Source organism: Erpetoichthys calabaricus, chromosome 4 (assembly GCF_900747795.2).
Source record: "Erpetoichthys calabaricus chromosome 4, fErpCal1.3, whole genome shotgun sequence".
Lineage (NCBI taxonomy): Eukaryota > Metazoa > Chordata > Cladistia > Polypteriformes > Polypteridae > Erpetoichthys > Erpetoichthys calabaricus.
In genome coordinates, this window is record NC_041397.2 from 328,465,676 (window position 1) to 328,487,901 (window position 22,226).

The 22,226-nt window shown below is 41.0% G+C and overlaps 2 protein-coding genes across 4 annotated transcripts in view; both read left to right on the forward strand.

Moving 5' to 3' along the window:
* LOC114643553 (protein NLRC5-like) overlaps positions 1-22,226 on the forward strand; it is a 5,922,889-nt gene that overhangs the window by 4,010,241 nt on the left and 1,890,422 nt on the right. The window lies entirely within an intron of this gene.
* LOC114644893 (E3 ubiquitin/ISG15 ligase TRIM25-like) overlaps positions 1-22,226 on the forward strand; it is a 150,370-nt gene that overhangs the window by 21,950 nt on the left and 106,194 nt on the right. Inside the window, exon 8 of one of the 3 annotated variants that reach the window (XR_007934651.1) lies at positions 472-1,228. Coding sequence is in view for 2 of the 3 variants with exons in the window: in XM_051925840.1 (XP_051781800.1) it covers positions 472-992 (521 nt within the window). In the remaining variant the exon portion in view is untranslated. Of the gene's footprint in view, positions 1-471; positions 1,527-22,226 lie in introns of those variants that run through there. The other 2 variants (XM_051925840.1, XM_051925841.1) reach the window with 2 other exon arrangements.

The window sequence follows — 22,226 nt, forward strand, 5'->3', positions numbered from 1 at the left end:
TCTAGATGTTCATAGGTAAACTTTAGTCTTGTCTGGTAGTTCATTGTGGTTTCCCCCCCGGCACACCTCCCCTGTAGATCTAATTAGTGCAGCCTCCTGCTAATGGTAGACTCAGGGACTTTGACATCATCAGAAACAAAAGCTACTTGTAGGTTCTGTGATCACAGAGGCCTCTTTCAGCATTTTGTGTTCTGCTCTTGGGCTGAATTTGCTGGAGCTGCCTGGCCTGGACAAGTTGGTGGTTGTTTGAAATCTTGCCAGCCTTTCATTGTGTTGTCTGTTGTTATTTTGTAATTTCATTTTAAATTCCCGCAGAGTCTGTCCAATCAGATGAGTTCTTTACTATCGACAGCACACATTTGGGTCTTGTCATGCAGCTCCTGATTGGTTCTTGTTAATTGGTTGTGTTGTGCTCCACCCCCAGTCCCATTGCACAGATATCCTCACTCATTTTCTTTACTCTCATTTCAGACTTCTGTCCACTCACCCTGGATATCAACATGGCAAACAGAGACCTCCACCTGTCTAAAGGGAATAAAAAGGTGACACGTGAGCGGACAGAGACCAGATATTTTAAATATCCTGACAGATTTGACTGGTGGGCCCAAGCTTTGTGCAGAGAGGCTCTGACTGGGACTCGGTGCTACTGGGAGATTCAGTGGAGTGGAGAAAATGTGGAGATAGGAGTCGCATATAAAGGAATGAGCAGGAAAGGAGATGGCGTGTATCGTTTTGGATTCAACGACAAGTCCTGGTGTTTGTTATGGTCTGACTCCCAGTACTCTGTTTATCATAATAGCCAGCAGACTGTACTCAGCGCCCCCTACAGCCCCAGAATAGGTGTGTATCTGGACTGGCCTGCTGGCTGTCTGTCATTTTATAGCGTCTCACACACAATGACCCTCCTGCACAGGTTGAACACCTCCTTCACTGAGCCGCTCTACCCGGGGTTTGGACTTGGTTGGAACACCAGTGTAAAAATCTGCATCTGACTCCATGTGACCACTGACCAGTACCTTCCACCAGTCACTTAATGTCCCCACAAGCACAGTTCCTCTTTGTGTTTTTAATTTGGGGTCAAAAGGAATTTCAGAGGATGGGTGGGTGGGCAGCACCTCCGTGACTGAATTTAGGGATGAGAGTGCAGGGCGAGTGCAGCTGTCAGGGTCTCCATTCTTATAGGGCTGTGGTCCCCTAAGTCTGTCTTGATAACCCACTGTAGATGCAGGTTTTTTATTCCAGTCAGATTCACAAATAGTGATAATAATTTATCTCATTTATTTAGACGGTCTTTTCTTTTTCCCTTCTCTTATTCTGCTTTTAGAAAATCAAAGCAGTAAGGTTTTTACATTTATAAGACATTTAGAAATATTTCTACTTTTGCTTTAAACGCTTACCTCTCTTTTGTTGTTGTCCTATTGTTTTATTTTTTTTTTTGTGCAGTTTGCCTCCTTCATTGTATCCTAATAATAAAAATTAAAACAAACAGAACTGACAGCCAGTTAAACAACACTGAATGATCAAAGGCTGCAGTTACTTTAGTGTCAGACTCACTAATTAATAGATAATGAATTAATCAATCAGAACACCTGGAAAAGCAGAAGGAGGAGTGAGGGGTGAGGGTGATAGAGAACAGTGTCAGGGGGGATAAAGGGTGAGATGAATGCCCTCTAGAGACAGACTGAGTCAGACCGGTGTGGCAGTTGTGTGTCTGTGCTGTTGTGACACAATTTAAATGAATAAAGAACTGAGTTATGTTTCTCCTGTCTGATTTTGTCCTTCTTTGCTCAGCACACAGTGATGGCCATCCTGTCATCACAGTTTGTATTCCTCATTGATCAAATCCTCATCCCAATACATGAATGATGTCTGATTCTTTAAGCACTCGGTCATCACACATGACGTCACATGTCGATATCCATTGCTGTGTGTCCATCTTGGCTGGCTTTGTGACTGACACTAAGTTTCCATTCACATTCTCTAATGAGCACACACAGGATCACTTTAGTGACTCATAAGAAAGTCACTGTACTCGGCCGAGGTCCTAACCCTGTCCTTGATGTTTCACATTCTCGATGACTGAGCTCAGTCTCCCTCATGATTCTGTCATTTTAGACGTTGTCTCCTCTTTCATCTTCTCTTCTCATTTGTCATCAGACAGTCTAATCATTTCTTATGCAATTTTGAACTCTGAAGAGCACTGAGTTCTTGCTGAACAATACATCTTGACCTGACTTTGATCTCGGAGACTCTCCTCATCCTCAGACTTAGACTTAACCTGTCTAAATGAGTCAACGTCAGACGGGGTGTCGTTAACCCTCTGGTGGTGTAGCTGCGTCTTTTCCAGTTTCCTAAAATCGAGCTGCTACTGAGGTGGCAATGTAGAATCCAGAATGAGTCAAATTCGTAACAAACTTAATTTCTCAGTCCAGTAAAGTTTGCTTTACTGAAAATTCACAGCAAAACAGTTCATGCAAAAATAGAGAAAAAAAGATTACACACGCAGGATAAAAAGAGGAAAAAATGTTTCTTCCACAAACTTAGCTATTTGTGGTTGAATGTCAGTTACTTTCTATACTTAAAGGTTGTGTTATTTCTCGATGGCAAACTTACATAAGCTTTACTTTACACATTCAGTGCATTCTATACACACAGCACATTCCATATAATGAATACCTTCAATATGATTCTTTAGGGTTTGAAAACTGTTTGTCCTCAATGCCTTACTTACTGTAAAGCAGATCATAAACTGGGGCTAATCTGTAGTCAGAGGGAGAAGAAGTAATTAGAATATTTCATTTTAATTTATCTCGTGTAACAGAATCTCCCATAGAGTGGGGTGGGGAGCATGGACTGATAGCGTGTAGACACACCCACCGCACGACGAACCACCTGGATTGGGACCCGAGTGCAGTGACACCTCAGCACCACACTGGAGCAGTGGGAGGTTTTGTACGATGGCTGGAGTGCCAATCCTGCCACCAACCCCCAAGTCCGCCACCCCCAAGTCTCCTGTAGACTATGCATTAATATAGAAGCAAACATTTTAACATAACTAAGAAAATGCTTCAATCAGTTTAAAATAACCTAAAAAACTAACAAATGGGTTTATGGGTGTTCACCATAAAGTTCTCAGGTATTTAATTTATTTCCATTTTGTTTAAGTTGTGAGATTTATATCTTCAAATACAATACAAATATTAAATAACGGCACACTACAAAATAACAGAACAAGAAAGTTCAACTAAAACAAGTCTATTGTTGTGTCATCTTGGAGGACGTCTCACATAAATGACTGAAGATGGACTTTGTGGCTCACAGGTGATCCTCAGTTGGACGTCACAGCAATGGCAGATGCAGGCTTTTGGCTCCTCAGCTCTTCTCATTTTATTTTGTGTTCCTCACACTTGCCTGATCTGCACTAGACTGTAATGATCATCAAAATATTTGTAGAATATTGTAAGTCTGTGCAACTATTGGGGGTCATGTAGTAATAAGGAATTATGGGTATTGGGGAGCTAATATGAAGTAGATTGTAATACAATGTGTAATGTGTACTCAGCAAAGACCTCAGTAAAAAGAACTTGTTAAAGTTTATTACTTTAAACCTGTCTCCTTCTTTCTTCTTTTATGGGTGTAATACTTTGCCTTCAGATATAACAATATTCATCTTGCAATAAATTTAGTTGTTTCAAAACATCAGCAGATTTTTGCTCATGATGACATAACTACCCACTATCTATTTCTAGCACTATTTTCAGCAAGTTATTGCCATCAAAAACATTCTATGGCTATCCACTAGATGGCAGCACTATAGTAGGTAACTGAAATGTGTCAGCTAAGCTCACCAGCAAGATGGCTGTGTCTGTTAATGGATGTATACTGAGATGTGAGTACGTTTGTATATCATGCTTTGACAGGCTCAATGACTTACAAGTTAACATCAAGAACGGGTAAACATCCAAAAGTGAGTCAATGTGTGACTAAAATTAGATTGGAAAATGGAAAATGGATCAATCAGTCCGGTGTATGACTTGCTGATTCTGGTCAGTACATTGGAGCCATTTACTTAGCATTAGTCCTCACAGCTCCTTTCTCCTTTGTTCAAATCCCAGCCTGGACTCCGACTGTGTGTGGAGTTTACATGTCTTATCGGCGTCCATGTGGGTTTTCTGCTGGTATACTGGTTTTCATCTCAGCTCCCAAAAATGTGCAGGCTGAGTTAATGGACGACTCTCAATTGCATGAGTGGACCTGTGATGGACTGGTGTCCCATCCAGTTTGAGCTCCTGCTTTGCACCACAAAATGGAAAGCAATAAGTGGATAAGAAAATGAATGGATGGATGGGCTTGCTAAGGTCAAACTGCAGGCAAAACAGGACCTTAATTAGAGGATGAGAACAAAACAGATAAATAAGAAAATGTAAATAATACTTATGTTGCAAATTGTTAAAGATTACATGAGAGTTCAAACCAGAAGAGTGTTTCTGTGCTTTGCATTAATAATTTAGTTTGAGATAAATCTAAATATTTTTGCCGTTTATTCATAAATGTGTCACTTGACCATTTTTTAGCTTTAATATTTTTGTGCTGGGTTGAGCACACAACACTGTTATTAGGGGTGCCTCCCAAGATGCACTGTGTGCCTTTTCAAGCCTGTGTGCCTTTATAACCCCACATAGTACTCAATGTGGTGTCCGAGATTACGGATTAAATCCTCAGACATACAGTCTTGTACTCGGAGTGCTTAAAGCTTTCTGATTAGCGACTCATAACATCTCATTCCTCTGCCTAGTTTACGGTTTTAGAAACTCAGTTCTGGAGAATTCACTTCTTTTGGTTAATATCTTCTGATACTTTTTACACAGACTTTGCTCCTGGTTTTGTTTTTTGGGTTGTTCCAAACCACATTTCAGAATTTTAGACTTTGACTCTTGTCACAGCATCTTGAAAACATGTGCCTGTCTTCTGGTCTGTTTAACTTGACCACTGCAGATGATCACTAGCTCTGTTAACAGCAGAAAACTGAGAAAGAGCAGCTGGAACTAAACAAGCAGGTCATTGGAAGTGCACGACAGTCCAGTCAAGTCACGTTGGACACTCGCGACTAGCATAACAACTATCAATATCCAAACATGAATGAATTTGTGTTGTTAAGGAGAGCAGTGACAGGTAAACCAAGCAAACAGTCAAATACAGAGCAACGTTAACAGGAGAGACTCAGGGTTATTCTTCTGAGGTGAAACTTCTCCATCTAGTGGCCACTCTCCATATTACAAAAATAGTTAAACACAGCAGTGAAGTCATAAAGAGCTACGAGTTTAGGTTTATTCCAGTCTTGACAAATTAGCCAGGAACAAACATATTTCTGATATTATTTGTTCAGATTCAGCACAATAAATGTTATATATATTCCACACTCTGATACTCTTCGCTGTATGGTAGGCACTGACACTCATCAGGAGTTTTTTAATATTTTCTGGTAAAACTGATAAGATGAGACCTTCTCTTAAACCAACTGCCTCTGTTCCTATGTTATACCCAACTTGTGATGTCATCTTTAGTCAGTTTGACTCTGTTTGTTTTTCCTTTTTTGCCCAAACTGTACCCATTATGAAGCCCACATCCTCCCCCCTTGATGTCATTCTATCTCACCTCTTTGCAGAGACTTTGATGTTATTGTTGTTCTCCTATTGTTACTGTCCCTACATCCATTTAACTTTCAGTGGTCCAGCCTGTGCTTACAAACATGGACTGGGCCTGAATCACTTCAGTAATTTCAATCCTATTTCTAAATTATTTGTTTGTCACAGCTGTTGTCTGTCCTTGGTAATGATGATATAATGGCGTCATTCCAGTCAGGTCCACAGCTTTTCATAGCACCAAGTCTGCTCTTTTGATTGGTACCAAAGACAACAGGAATCATGTAGACAATCAAAGATGGACAATCAGACAAGTGGACAAGGAGCCAGCCAGTTTGTTGCATTGTGTTTGGTTTTATTTTACATTAATGGACATTCTTTGAATTCTTCTTTCATGTTAATGATTGCTCTGGTTGGTCCTTTTGGGTGATAAGAGAAAGAGACATCTGGTCAAATGAGTAGGAAGAGATGGCAGGCCTTGAATGTTCATAGATGACATTTTAGAATCTGATGTGAGTTCTGTAGCCTCGTGAATTATTAGAAATTGAGGAGAGTGAAGGTCTTGGTGTAAAATGGTTGCCCACGCCTTATGTCATATGAAACTTAAACTGAACTTTTATTGAAATGACAATAACAGGAAGCTAAAAGTAGGGACAAATATTCAAGAGTGAGACATCATTTTCACTTCACCTCATGCATTGTCTGTTGTCTGTGAAAAGAACTCATCATAATGCCTTTCGGGTTGGGTGGAGCACAGCCTTAAACTCAGGGGTCCTCAGACTTTTTAAACAGGGGGCCAGTTCACGGTCCCATAGACTGTTTGGGGGCCTGTTTTGAAAAAAAACAAAACATAAATGAATTCCCATGCACACTACACGTATCTTATTTGTAGTGCAAAAAACATGAAAGAACAATACAATATTTACAATGAAGAACAATTTTAACAAACATAAACTTTCCAGTATTTCAATGAGAAGTGTGGGCCTGCTTTTGGCGGAAGAGATAGTCAATGTCCAGTTCCATGTTTGTCACAAGTGTGCCTCAGTTAGTCTCGATCTGGTTGGAGATTTCAGATGTTTCATTCGGGGTAAAGTCTGTTCACAGACATAGGTGCTGCCAAAGATGGTTGCCATTTTAAGTGCATGGTTCCTGACATCAAGATATTGTGAATTTCCCCTTGGGATTAATAAAGTATCTATCTATCTATCTATCTATCTATCTATCTATCTATCTATCTATCTATCTATCTATCTATCTATCTATCTATCTATCTATCTATCTATCTATCTATCTATCTATCATATAGTGCCTTTCTATCTATCTATCTATCTATCTATCTATCTATCTATCTATCTATCTATCTATCTATCTATCTATCTATCATATAGTGCTTTTCATCTATCTATCTATCTATCTATCTATCTATCTATCTATCTATCTATCTATCTATCTATCTATCTATCTATCTGTCTGTCTGTCTGTCTGTCTGTCTGTCTGTCTGTCTATCTATCTATCTATCTATCTATCTATCTATCTATCTATCTATGTCTCAGAGGGGAGGGATGCATTGAAATTAGTAAGGCTGCTTGACTTGAATGCGTCTTTCAAAGAGTCACAATTCTGTACTTTGGCCAGTTCCTTTTGGTAATCAACAGAAAATGGGCTCCGGAAAAGCTGTATGTCCTTTTTCATGGAGATGAAGCTCTTTAAATCTCATTTGTAACTCCCTTTGCAATATTTCCAGTAAATCCACACATTTTTTGTTTGGGAATGCAACAGTTGGTTTCTCAGCCAGCAGCTTTTGAGTAATGGGGAGATGGCAGAAGTTTTCCTCCTTCACTTGTTTAATGAGGAGGTCTGATTTTACTTCAAATGCTTTCACATGTGAGTGCACATCACAGATGAGCTTCCCCTTTCCTTGAAGTTGCACATTGAAACTGTTGAGTAGCTCTGTTCCATCTGTCAGATCTGTCAGCACCATCAGTTAGTGGCTAGTTTAGCCCAGTCCAGCTCCAAATCATTCACAGTTTGGTGAACCTTTTCATAGATATCCTCTCCTCTCCTATTGTTGTTCCTTTGATACTTTGCAGTGCAGCAAGCTCCTCTGTGACTTCAAATGAAAATGAGAAGTTGTGCAGAATCACGAACATCATTGCTTTCATCGAGTACCAATGACAAATAGCAAAGTTTTTCTGAGGAGTTTTACAAAAGCTGATGCAAATTGTCCCCCATTTCTTCAATCCTTCATGTAATTGTAGGTCCTGAAAGACTCACTGTACTAAATAAATCAGCCTTCTCTGGACACAGCTCTTTGCCAACAGAAACAAGGCATTCATTAACAAATTCTCCCTCTACGAATGTCTGCCAGTGCGCGCTATTAGCTTGGCAACTTGAAAACTTGCTTGCTGTGATGAAATATTTAGCTGCTTCTGCTTCACAAAACCATTTTGCTGAGTTGTCAATCCATTTTTCATGTTTTAATATTTTGTCTTTTCTCACTTGTCTGACCAAACAATCATATTTGTCTTTATGTCGAGTTTCATAGTGTCGACACAAATTGTATTCCTTGAACACAGCCACTGACTCCTGGCACACCAGACAAACAGTTCTCTCCTTGCACTGCATGACAAACTAATCATATGTACACTGTTATCCACTAGATGGCAGCACTATACTTTGAATATCCTGCACTCCGATTCAATTTTTCTTTTCCTTGACATAATTGTTTCCAAAGGGATGCACAATGGCTATTACTTCTTTTAGGGTGGGTGCGTCCATGCCCCTGGCTACTACCTGTCTGCCTCAGCATGGTGAAGGTGGCTTGGCTTGATACGTCCTCAGCTCCCGCGTGTTACGCTGGATGCAGCGGATGGCCGCGGCCACAGCAGCTCTCACAGCTGCAGCGGGGGCCAGGTAAATGACCTTGGAGGGCCGTAGTTTGAGGACCCCTTATTTAAGGCTTTATAAACCATCAGCAGTATTTTAAAGTCAATTCTACATGACACAGGTAACCAGTGTAGTGACATCATGATTGGTGTGATGTGCTCAGATTTTCTTTTCCTAGTTAAGATTCTAGCAGCTTCATTCTGCACTCATTGAAGCCAATTGATGTCTTTTATGGGTGGTCCTGAGAGGAGTGTGTTACAGTAATCTAGTCGACTAAAAACAAAACCGTGAACTAATTTTTCAGCATCCTGCAAAGTTGTAAGGGGCTATATTTCTTACATGAAAAAATACTGTCCTAGTGATCTGATTAAGATGTGATTTCAAATTCAGGTCCGAGTCAATAGTTACCCCTAAATTCTTTACCTCCGTCTTGACTTTTAAGGATCAATTTATTTCTAATATCCTCATTATATCCATTATTGCCAATCACTAAGATTTCTCCTTTCTCTTAGACCTTGTGGGACACCATAAAGAATATCAGGTGTCTTTGAAGTATAATTACCAAAACTAACAAAGAATTTTATATCTGTTAAGTAAGATTCAAACCAATGTAAGACCCTGCCAGACAGACCCACCTACTGACTAAGTATATTGTGATCAATGGTATCAAATTTCGCATGATTGTAATGGAAATGAAGACAACCCTCCAATTTGAAGAGTTAATGCACGGTTTCAAGATGTTGTTGACTGTGACTTTGAAGGAGAGCCATATATCGATGCTGACAATTTACATCAGTCTGGAGATGAGTCTCCACCACCATGAGCTGGCATTCCTTCATGTAAATGAGCAGTTTCAGAGCCAACGGCAGGGAAAGCTGTAAAAAAGACAAGCCTGCCAATTGAATTCTCCGTAGTGTGACAACAGTGAGTGGTCCTCTTAAGGACAGCTTCCACATAAAGACTCCGTATTGGCACTTGAAGCAGATGCTACAACATGTTTCAGGACTGTCCTTAGGCCATAATAACAAAACATTTTTTTTGTCTGTCAGAGAGTTTTAGAATCACCATTACTCCTGATTACTTACAGGCCTGTTTGTAGAATTCCTTGTGTAGGAGAAAAACTGCTGTGATGTTTTACACCAGACTACTCGCTCGTCATTTTATCTGATTCAGCATGAAAAATCTCAGTCTACCTTTAATAGAAAAGTGGGAAAAGGAGGCCCTGTTCTACCTGAAATTAGAAGAAATCAAAGACACCATTCTGAGGAACTGCTAAAAGCTTGTTACGAATTTATGAAAATATATTCACGTTGTCCTCACATAAGAATGTCGAGTGTCTGTTAGCCATTTGGACGCTTCAGTATCTTCAAGTGACGACTGCATGTTGGGTTATCTGACTTACTGTACGGCTCTCCAGACAGCATGGCAATGGTGTTACAGCTGAATTTGAAATGTGGTATTGGATTATTTTTGTATGCTGAATTGCTCTGAATCACAATAATCTTATAGAATTAAAGAGGAGATAAAATACAATACAATTATAATACAATACAATTTATTTTTGTATAGCCCAAAATCACACAAGAAGTGCCGCAATGGGCTTTAACAGGCCCTGCCTCTTGACAGCCCCTCAGCCTTGACTCTCTAAGAAGACAAGGAAAAACTCCCAAAAAAAAACCTTGTAGGGAAAAAATGGAAGAAACCTTGGGAAAGGCAGTTCAAAGAGAGACCCCTTTCCAGGTAGGCTGGACGTGCAGTGGGTGTCAAAAAGAAAAGGGGGGGTCAATACAATACAATACACAGAACAGAACAAATCCTCAATACAGTATAAAAATAAAAAAAAATTACAAGTACAGACCAGAACTTAACAGTAGATGATATCACATAATAGGATTTGGATTTGTTTAGAGTCCTGGAGACCTCATCCATCAGGCTGCCTCCCCCTATTGGCCATTCCACAGCTGACTCAGTGCTGGGCCAGCCAATCCGATGAAAGGACCCCTCTTTCCCATGATTCCTGCAATCTTCCATCAGGGATGACTTTACCTTAGGCAGGCAAAACAACTTGGCAGGTGGGCCGTGGCACCAAATGCCACATTTGAGTACCGAAAAGAGAAACAGAATAGGTGAGGGTTAGTATCCAATTCTAACTATCATGTTACTTATGTTTTAGTGCTAATGACTAACAACAGAGATGTAGTCTGTACAGTTAATCAGCAGGATATGCTAAACTGAAGTAGTGAGTCTTCGGCCGGGAAAGCTGAGACCGAAGGGGCATCTGTTATAGTAGCAGGCAGACCATTCCACAGTTTAGGGGCCCTGTAACTAAAAGCTCGACCTCCCACTGTTATTTAATTAATTCCTGGAATCATAAGCAGACCAGCATCTTGAGATCTTAATGTGCGCTCTGGTTTGTAAGTCATGATAAGTTCAGACAAGTAAGCCGGACCTCGGCCATTTAATGCTTTATATGTTAAAAGGAGGATTTTGAAATACTGTATGCCTTAAACTTAACCGGGAGCCAGTGTAAGGATTTAAGAACTGGAGTTATGTGTTCGTATTTTCTTCTTCTTGTAATAATTCTTGCAGTGGCATTTTGTATTAACTGGAGGCTGTATAAAGAACAGTTTGAACATCCAGTGAACACCGCATTGCAGTAGTCAATCCTACTAGAAATAAATTCATGAATTAATTTCTCAGAATCCTGTTTATTTAGAAGCGCCTTAGTTTCTCAACATTTCTAAGATGGAAGAAACATGTTTTGGACAACTTTGTAATATGCACTTTAAATGACCTGCTAGAGTCAAACAGAACTCTGAGATTGCGGGTTGATTCAGTAAAATTAAAGGGGATTCAACTGAGTTAAATGATGACAGAATATTGTTGTGATCAGTGTCATTCCCTCCAATAATTAACATCTCTGTTTTATCTGTATTTAAAGACAAGTAGTTCTCATTCATCCACTCCTTTAATTCACTAACACAACTAATTTAGGTCAATATCGGAGAAACTTCATCTGATTTAAATGAAAGGTATAACTGGGTGTCATCTGCATACGAGTGAAAATTAACATGATGTTTCCTAATGAGAGATCCCAGGGGAAGCCTGTAAAGTGAAAACAGTAAAGATCCCAGTACTGAGCCCTGCGGGACACCATATTGAACTTCTGTGTATAATGATGGAGTCCTGTCAGCACATTTCTGTACATATTGGAGTCGATTTGATAAATAAGAACTAAAACAAGTGAGCACAGTGCCTGTAGCCTGTGTAGTAAAATAGAATGGTCAATGGTATCAAATGCTGCACTTAAGTCTAACAACATAATTACAGTGGAGTTTCCTTCATCTAAGGATATCAGAATGTTGTTTACAACCCGAGTTAGTGCCGTTTCTGTACTATGACCAGTGCGAAAACCAGACTGGAATTTCTCAAATAAATTGTAATGCGTAAGGTGTGTCTGAAGCTGACTGGCGACTACTTTTTCTAGTATTTCAGAGAGAAAGGGTAACTTTGAAATAGGTCTGTAATTATTAAGTGTGTGTGGGTCTAGGTCTGAAATGAGTACACAAAACAGACAAAGCCTTCAACACCTGTAAGTGTGAGCAGATAGTAAGTCGCCTGTCCCTGAACCTGCTGCAAGTGCTGATGGTCCTGTACCATCTAACAGAGCTGAGGTGGGAGAGCGGTGACTGTGCAAAATGGCTGACATCTACAATTCAACTGTTTGCCTTCCTCTTATGTCCTGAACAACAGGCAGCTGTGGTTGTCAATATTTTGTACCCACTTCACCATCCTCTGTATTGTCCACTGGCTCTGGGCTGAGCAGGTGCCGTACCAGGATGATAAGCAGCCACTGAGGATGGACTCCACTAGGCACCTGTACAAGTTATTGATCATAAATGTAGAAATCCGGCCTTTCCAGAGAAATCTGAGGAAGTGAAGGAGTTAATGAGCCATCTTGATTATGGTCAGGATGTGCAGAGCCCACTTCAGGTCATTCCGAAACATTTCAATCTGCCAGCTCTCTTTGTGACGTCCCTTTCAACATACTGTTGTCATTAATGTGTATTTTGTGTTTGAAAGTCATTCCTTCTCATTTTAGCACCTGCTGCATGTGCCCTTCGTATAATAAATGGGTGCACTGGCACTTTGGCCAGGATCTGATGAACTGAAACCTGAGTGCCAGTGCTGTGATTAATTTAATCTCCTGCTATTCTCTCTTTCTGAGGGTTAGTTTAGAAGTGCCCTGCTAGGACTTCTCATCCTTGTCTGCCACCTCAGCCTTGGCCTTCATGCCCATGGATGGTGTGCAGTTTTTACCTTAGGCTAACGTGTGACCATTGCCCACTGTGGCCACCAGAAGGCGCTCGACACTGACAGACGCAGTATACAAGTGCATCACACCTGCTTTTATTTTGTCCTTTTTCCTTGTGGGAAACACCCTCCCACGTTTCCCACCTGTATAGCACAGTTCAAAGGACAACCCAAAAGCACAATTCTCTTCTTTCTTTATCCCTCTCTCTCTCTGTCCGCCTCCCCTCCTCTTGACAAACTCCGTCCTCTTCCACCCGACTCTGGCTCTCTGAATGGAGTAAGGCGGCCCCTTTTATAGGTCACCAGGTGCTCCACGACCTTCAACCAAGTGCTCAGCAATCATCCAGGCACCCCCTGGTGGTGACTGCAGGTCCCAGCAGGCTTGACCTACCATGCTCTAAACCCGTGGTCCCCCTGGGAGAGGTAATGCCCTGAATATGCTCTCTCCCCCGGTCCTTCCATTACAGGAGTGTCCCAGCTGAGCAAGGGCCCTGGCAGTTCTCCACATCACCTAAATCTCCCTCTACTGGTGTTTATAACCTCTGTGATGGACACCTGGGTGAGCTCCTCCAGTTTGCTATTACAACACATATTCACCATTCTCTCCACAGTTACATGTTGCACAGTCAGATCCGCTCATCCTCACTGATCTGCTTCTGTTTACCTCCTCCAAACGTCTGACTGATTAATGGCTGACAGAGTTACCTAATTACCACATTTGTGACATCTTTATAATTAATAAGTGACATTCTGTTACACTGTACACAATCCCCATGACTTGCTGTTTGTTTTGTGACCATTTTGTATCCTGCTGACTGATTTTTATCCTTCACTGTGCCATCCTTGTTTATCTCCCACTGACTTTAAATGATTTGCTCATCTTTATTGACATCTCAGTTGTCTGCTCAGTTGTTGCTGTTTTCACAGAACTCAATTTGCTTGTTGCTAGTGATTTGCACTGAATGAGGTCCACTTGTACGCCACATCAACAGCATTTGAATCTTGCCGACTACGCCAATCCCTTTTTGTGGCTGGTAGTAGAATTGAAGTAATTTTTGTGCGCGGCCTGTGATATTTGATAGTCTCACAAACACATGCGTGACAAGACAAGACTTTTAATTAAAATGATGTTATTGTGCATCCTGGATTGGACTTTTTATTTTTAACAGAGACCTGGCTGGACTTTAGTGAGTCAAGACCCCTGTTAGAACTTTCACCTGCTGACTGTATGCTTTGTTAACACACCAAAGTAGTGGGGGACGGGATGTCCATTGTGTTTAAAAATGTTCATAAATATTACACACTTCTCACTGAAACATAATTAACTTTTGAGAGACAATTGTTAAAAGCTGAATTAAGAGGTGCAGTGCTTGTCGCTCTTGTATACGGACCTCCTAAATGATGTAAAGATTTTATTAGGAGATTTTCTGTTTTCTTCGTCACTGTTCAAGTTTATATCTGATAAAATACTAATCGTAGGTGATTTGAACATTCATGTTTCTTGTACTTTAAAACTGTTCATTACCAGGTTTATTCAATTGCTCGATTCTCTTAATCTTGTTCAGTCTGTTAATGGTCCTACTCACATTCAGGTCATATGCTTGATCTTATTTTATCATTTGGTTTCTTTGTCAGTGATGAGGAGAAAATGCCAGTCATACTCAGTGCTGTGGCACCTTCTCAAATTGTCATTCCTGGGGTCTCAAGAAGCAGCCTTCATGCTATAAACTCCTACACTAAATATATTTGTTCTGCTATTTCTGTAAATTCTTCTGTTGTTAGTTCTGTGCCACACAATTGGTTACTCTGTGCACGTAATTCTACATGCAGATCCACACTTGATTCTGTTATTCTTGTGAAAATCAGACACTCCATATCTAAAGGCCATCCCTGGTTTAACGACTTCATGCAGACTCTTAGAATGAAGTGCAGGAAAACAGAGCGTAGATGGAAAAAAGATAAATGACAGACATCTTAGGAGATTCTGAAAACCCATCTGTCTGAATTCCAGTAGGCTGTCAAATTAGCTGAGACAAAACCCTTGTGTGATATTTCTACCAATGATCAGATGTCTAGAGTTCTGTTCAGCACAATAAGTTACACTCCGTACTCCGATACACTTAGCTGTACTGTAGGCACTCATACATGTGAGGAGTTTGTGAAATTTTACTGATAAAACTGATGAGATGAGATCTTCTCTCACACCACCTGCCTCAGTTCCTTTGTTGTCCCCGACTTGTCTGATTCTGTTTGTCTTCCCTTTCTTGCCCAAACTGTGCCCACTATGAAGCCCACATCCTCCCCTCTTGATGTCATTCCAGCTCGTCTCTTCAGAGAGACTTTTGAGGTTATTGTTGACCTGCCATTGCTACTGTCCCTCCATCCTATAAACATGCAGTGGTCAGCCTGGGCCTAAAAACATGGACTTGACCCGAGTTTCTTTCTGTCTTATCTCTAAATTGTGATTCCTCTCTAAATTCTAAAAGTTTGTTTTTTCTCAGCTGCTGTCTTTCCTTGGTAATGATAATCTAATGGTGTCCCTCCAGTCAGGTTCAGAGCGTTTCATAGCACCAAGTCTGCTCTTGTGAAGGTCAGCAAAGACAACAGAAATCAAGTAGACAATCAAAGATGGACAATCAGACAAGTGGACAAGAAGCCAACTAGTTTGCTGCAATGTGTTTGGTTTTATTTTAAACTAATAGACATTCTTTGACTTCTTTTTTCTTGGCAATGATTGGTCAGGTTTGGTCCTTTTGGCCTATAAGAGAAGGAGACATCTGGTCAAATGAGTACAAGAAATCAGAGACCTTGAACTTTCATAGATGACTTTTTTGATGCTCTGTGACTTCATGAATTAATAGAAAGTGAAGGAGAGTGAAGGCCTTGAGCAGCGTCTGATCAAACAGCTGGTGGAAGTGTCAAATACAGGTGGGGGGTAACATTACAGTCCTAAACAAGGACTCACCTTATGTCAGACTAAATTTAAACAGGACTTGTATTGATATTACAGCGAAAGTACAGGCAAGTCTTCAATAATGAAACTCCATCTCCACGTCACCTCACGTCACACATGTGGGATTCTCAAATATTCTCATCACAAGTTACTGTCACCATGAACCCTGTTATTGACAACAGCAGCTCTCTGTTATCCAATCCAGAGGCTTTTATATGTCTTTAAATATATATGTGTTCTATAAATGTATTATATGTCTTATTATATTACAGTAATCCCTCACTTATCGCGGGAGATAGGTTCCAAGGCCGACCGTGATAACTGAATTTCCGCGAAGTAGGGACACTATATTTATTTAATTATTTTACGTGTATTTGGACATTTTTAAACCCTCCCTGTATTGTTTACAACCCACCGTTTACTCTATTAAAAACAGGGACAACTGCTAAGCAATATGAAATCGGTAGATAAGTTTACACTTACTGTATAGCGAAGTACACGTAGCAGCTTGTAGGCGGTCATGACGTCATCGACCTTGTTGCAAAGATTCCTAAAGCAGATTCCATCCAGACTACTGCCTTATCACGTCCACTTGCAACTCGTTTTGCACCCTGGTTAAAGGACACTGCGGCCGTAGATCTTATATGCTTTTCCTCCTTTTTAAATAAAAAGAATCGATGTCCTGCAGCGGTGTAGCTGTTCCCTTCCTTCAACATATCCACAACTTTTACCTTTTCTGCAATCATTTGCATCTTCTGTTGGTGCTTGGACACGGCCCCTGAAGCATTAGCACGTTAATGATGAATGAGTGAGATGAGACTTCCTGGTTAATGCAACACTCCGTCGCTGAGCCAATCAGCAGCACACAGGAACTTAACTGTGTGCTCTGATTGGGTAGCTTCTCAGCCATCTGCCAATAGCATCTCTTGTATGAAATCAACTGGGCAAACCAACTGAGGAAGCAAGTAAAAAGACCCATTGTCTGCAGAAACCCACGAAGCAGCGAAAAATCCGCGTTAGGTATTTAGATATGCTTACATATAAAATCCGCGAAGTCGTGAATCTGCGAAAAGTGAACCGCGAAGTAGCGAGGGATTACTGTATACACAATCACTGGCCACTTTATTAGGTACACCTTTTTAGTACCGAGTTCACTCCTTTTTGCCTTCAGAGCTGCTGTAAATTTTCATAGCTTAGATTCAACAAGGTGTTGGGAATATTCTTCAGGGAATTATGACATGATTGACATGATAGCATCACACGGTTGCTGTGAATTTGTTGGCTGCATATCAAAGATGCAAATCTCCCTTTCTAATATCTCCCAGAGGCGTTCTACTGGATTGAGTTCTGGGGACTATGGAGGCCATTTGAGTCCAGTGAACTCCTTGTCATGTTCAATAAACCAGTTTAAGATTATCTGAGCTTTGTGATATGTCGCATTATCCTTCTGGAAGGAGCCATCAGAAGATGGAGACACTGTGGTAATAAGAGGATGGACATGGTCAGCAACAATACTCAGGTAGGCTGGTGGCATTTAAGTGATGCTCAGTTGTTACTAAGGGGCCCAAAGTGTGCCAAGAAAATATCCTCACACCATTACACTACCAGCAGCAGCCTGGATGGTTGATACAAGGCAGGATGGATCCCTGCTTTCATGTTGTTGACGCCAAATTCTGATCCTACCATCCAAATATCATAGCAGAAATCAAGACTCATTTTAATGATCTTCTATTATCCAATTTTGGTGAGCCTGTGCAAATTGTAACATCAGTTGCCTTTTCTTAGCTGACAGTAATGGCACTCAGTGTGGTCCTACCTCGGTTGTAACGAGTGTTTCTTTGACTTACTGTTACCTTTCTATCAGCTCAAATCAGCCTGGCCATTCTCCTCTGACCATTGGATATTTTCCCCTTTTTGGACCATTCTCTGTAAACCAAAGAGATGGCTGTGTGTGACAATCCCAGTAGATCAGCATTTTCTGAAATACACAGAGCAGCTCGTGTGACACCAACAACCATCCCACGTTCAAAGTCACTTCAGTCACCTTTCTTCATCATTCTGATGATCAGTTTGTGCTTCAGCAGGTCGTCTTGACAATGTCTACAGGCCGAAATGCATTGAGATGCTGCCATGTGATTGGCTGATTAGACATTTGTGTTAACAAACATGTGCACAGGTGTACCTAATAAAGTGGCTGGTGATTGTGTGTGTGTGTTATATATATATATAGTTGGGGTTGTATTAAATGTTTAATTTCCCCTTGGGGCAAATAAAATAATCTTATCTAATCATCCAACCATTAACACAAACATTTCCTCTTTATCCACACATATGCTTACCAGTTTACCAAGTTCTGAAATATCATCCTCTGTATCCTCCTCCTGCTCTTCCAAATCTTCTTGCTGTTGTTCCTCCTCCTCCTTCATATCCTCCTGCTCCTCCTCCTCTTGCTACTCTCATGTGTCCCCTGTAAGGATTCAGCGTAGAAGACAATTAGGAGTGCATTTCCATCCTTGTCTGTCTCCTCTGTCCCTTGAGATGATGATTTCTAGTTGTGTGATCGCTGGCACAGTAAATAATCACATTTTTGTTCTCACCACATAATTCACCACATTTCACAGCCTGCTCCTTATCTAAACAAAATGAAAATTGTCCATCACAGAGTCCTGCCACCTCGTGCTAAAGGCTCCTCTGCGTGTCAACACCATTTCGAGGGCAGGCTGCCATTAAAGCCTCCTTCCATCAGACCCCACTTACCGTCTTGCTGTGCCCATCACAGTATGGAGGCTCAGGCTGTCTATTTCAGTGCCCTCAACACCACGGCTGTCCACACACACACACTTTATGGACTTCAGCTATTCAGCGGTCCTCTAATTCTCAATAAGTATGTTAAAGGCTTGGTGATGGCACTGAAGGTTCAACTGGAAAAATTAGAATTTTTTTTCATGATTAGCTTTTTATTATTTTAAAGTTAAAGACAGTAACATGAGAAATTCACATATAACAAAACACCAACCTTATAACAGTGGATTGAACACCAAAACAGCCATTAAATCCAAACTTAAAAACCCCTTCAAAGCTCAAGACCCGCTCTGAGATCCCCTCTGCTCCAGACCACTGTACTGTATACTGTATATACACGTATTTAACAAAACGAAAAAGTCAAAGAGACACAAAAGTGCTTGAGACACATACAGTTTATATTAACACAAACACGGACACAGAGGATGTGAAGAAAGACGACTGCAGACAAGAATCGTTACTTGTAAGAGACCACCAGGGCTCCTGATAACAGAAAACAAAGGGGAAGACATTTTAAAGGTTCAAGCAGCTCCTGAATGTTCACAGTTAACACACCTAAAACACCTTGGAGACCCTGAGGAGGGCCTGATCAAGGGGGTCCTCACATCAGAACAAATCAGGACATCGAGCGCACATCACTTATCAAATGCTGACAATTGTTTGTGTCGTCTCGGTATGAACACAAGTCTTCTCTAAACTTATTGTTTGGCTCACTCCTTTATCCAAGGTGATTTTCAACATTTAAGATCCAATTTGTTTCATTTCTTTTGTATTTCCACGTGGAGCACCGGCAGGTGAAGTGACACAACATGTCAGTATTGGGATTGAAGTCCAAAGCCCTGCTGTTCTGTCAGAGTCGTGTTTACTGACCACAGCTCAGCATTTAATTCTGCTGGACGGGCAGACCTGATGACCAAACTCCTCAATTTAGGACTCAGTGCCACTGCAGTTGGGTTTTGGACTTCCTAACCAACAGACCTCAGTATGTGTGAATGGCAGCATCACATCCTCCAAGCTGACCCCCAGTACTGGCACTCCACAGGCTAGTGTGCTGAGCCCCCTCTTATGACTGTGTGGGCACACAAGGCTCACTTCATCATTAAATCTCATTGTTACTTGGCCACGTCAAGACTCATTTTTAACAATAATGAAACGACTTATAGAGAAGAGAAGAGGTCTACCTGCTGACTCAGTTGGGCCAGGACAACAATCATCACGATGTAAGACCCCTGCCATGTGTCAGCAGTAAAGTGATCTCATGTTCAGGCCAGATGGTGGTGAGAGCTGGCAGTGGACGAGTGAAGCATCTGAAGTTCACGGCTGGATGTCTGCTCTCCAAATGCTCCTCAATGTTTAGACAGAATTCCATCACGTTCAGGACGTTTGCTCTTATTAATGTCAGGGTGGGCTAAATGTGACTATTGTGGAGGAATTGGGGTATCAAGTGAAGAATCTGCTTGCTTTATGATCTGAAGTAGATCAAAATTTGATAAAAAAAGAATTCATATCTTTAGGAGTTGAAGAACATTTGTTTGAAAATAATAGAAGCATTATTCTAAAATCTATCCATCCATTTTCCAACCTGCTGAATCTGAACAAAGGGTCACGGGGGTCTGCTGGAGCCAATCCCAGCCAACACAGGGCACAAGGCAGGGAACCAATCCTGGGCAGGGTGCCAACCCACCGTAGTTATTCTAAAATGATTTCTGTAATTAAATTAATTGTAAACATGGCTGTAAATACAGTCACAATCTAAAAAATAAAGGAATAAACAGAAAAAGAACACTAAAGAGTCAGGCTTGGGTCATAAACTGGTAATAAAAATCTAAACACACAAATTCGAGAAAACAGAGCAGTAAAGTCCTAACACCACTTTGTTCAATGAAGTGCCTTTTAGCTTCCTCTACTGCTGAGCAAAAATGAAAGATTTTAAATAAATTTGATTAAAAACTCAGACTGTAAATCAAGTGCACTTCAGTGTTTTATATACACAGAACAATGACAAAGAAAATGTTGTGCAATGTGCGTTACACGATTGGCAGTATTGCTGTACCTGACATGGCGATGTTTACTCACAACACAATACTAAATTGAAAATTAAGAAATAAATGAACAACTACGTGATATCAAAAGTGAGACAACCTGCTAGGTGTGAGTGACACAGAGGACAGGCAGGCATCCCGCTGGACAACAACATGACTTCAGGATAAAGTGTGAGGTGCCAGGGGTTTATGGGAAGTGAATTCTGGAGGTGCATCCCTCTCGGGGTCCCCAGGTGCCGTAAGGCCGCACTGTCAGTGGAGGACCACCCAGGATCCTAAACAACTCTGAAGAACTTCCCCCAAGTCATGCTGGGTAATGAAAAGCTGTGCTGGGTCCAGTATAAAAGGAGCCCACCGCCTCCCGACTCTGACCCTGACAAGGCTGCACTTCCCATGAAACCCTGTGGGTAACACTCAGCTGGAGGAGGAAGAGGAGGAGAAGGTTTACTGTTTGTTTGGTGTTGGCTGAGTTTCATTGTGTTTAGTGTTCATTGGAGTAAAATATTTATTATTTAAAGCTGTGACTGGGTTAGACGTTACTGGGTCTCAGGTTTAGGGATTGGTGGTACCCCCTACTGGTTATGTAGGAATTGATAACAATTTCATTATAATTATGTTTAGTAAAGAAGACTGTGACATACAATTCTGACTCTCAAAAACCGAGCACAAGGTAACGGCCAGGACTTGCAGCTCTAAACTCTTTGTGTGATTTACATGCGACTGAAACTAAACGAGTTTCTTCAGCAAAGACCTGAATTCAGCTTTAACTGTCGAGATTTAGAACTCCTGTATTTTGTCAGGCATTTGATGGCACTCTTGGTCTAAAGCTACTACCTTAGCTTCGAGTGAGAAAATATATTTTAATTTATTTTAATTTACAGTAGAGATTTAAGAGATGAAATTGTTTGTGATGAATCCCCTGATTGTCTCTCACATGACAGACGGACCAGTTACAGAATTGACAGAAATCCTTCAGCAGCACATCCTCTGATTCTACTCACCTGTATGCAGCTCTCACAGCTTTTATGGTTGAAGGCGATTCCTCCAACGGGTCAGCTGGAAAGTCAGAAATCTGAAAAATAAGAATCAGAGTCTGAGGAGGCTTTAGGAACTAGAAAATAGAATTCAGATGACCTGCTGTTTAAAAGTATGAGGAAAAAAACTATCAACAGGAAACCTGCAAAAAAAAAGGTTTTGTAGACATATTTGTGTATAAATGTCATAAGTCAGAACTCACAGAAGACATCGCCATCGAGCACAGGCACAGTAAAAGCAGCAGGGCGGTGAATCTCATCATGGCGGTGGTGCTGACGCTCAGACGTCTGGTCAGGTCAGCAGCAGCACTTCCTTATATTGCAGATCAGGTTGGCGCGGTCCAGTTTTACATGATGGTCATGACGTCTAATGGGGTGGAAAGTCAATTCAAATCAGATCTCGTTTGTAACGGAAGAAGATGAAGTACAGAAAATGTTAACCAAATCTCAAGCCGTGAAGTTCACGTGTTCATCTTTCTTAAGGCTGTGCGTTCAGAAGAAAATGTCAAATTCTTACATCAGACGAGTGTGTAATTATTATGAGTAAGAAAAA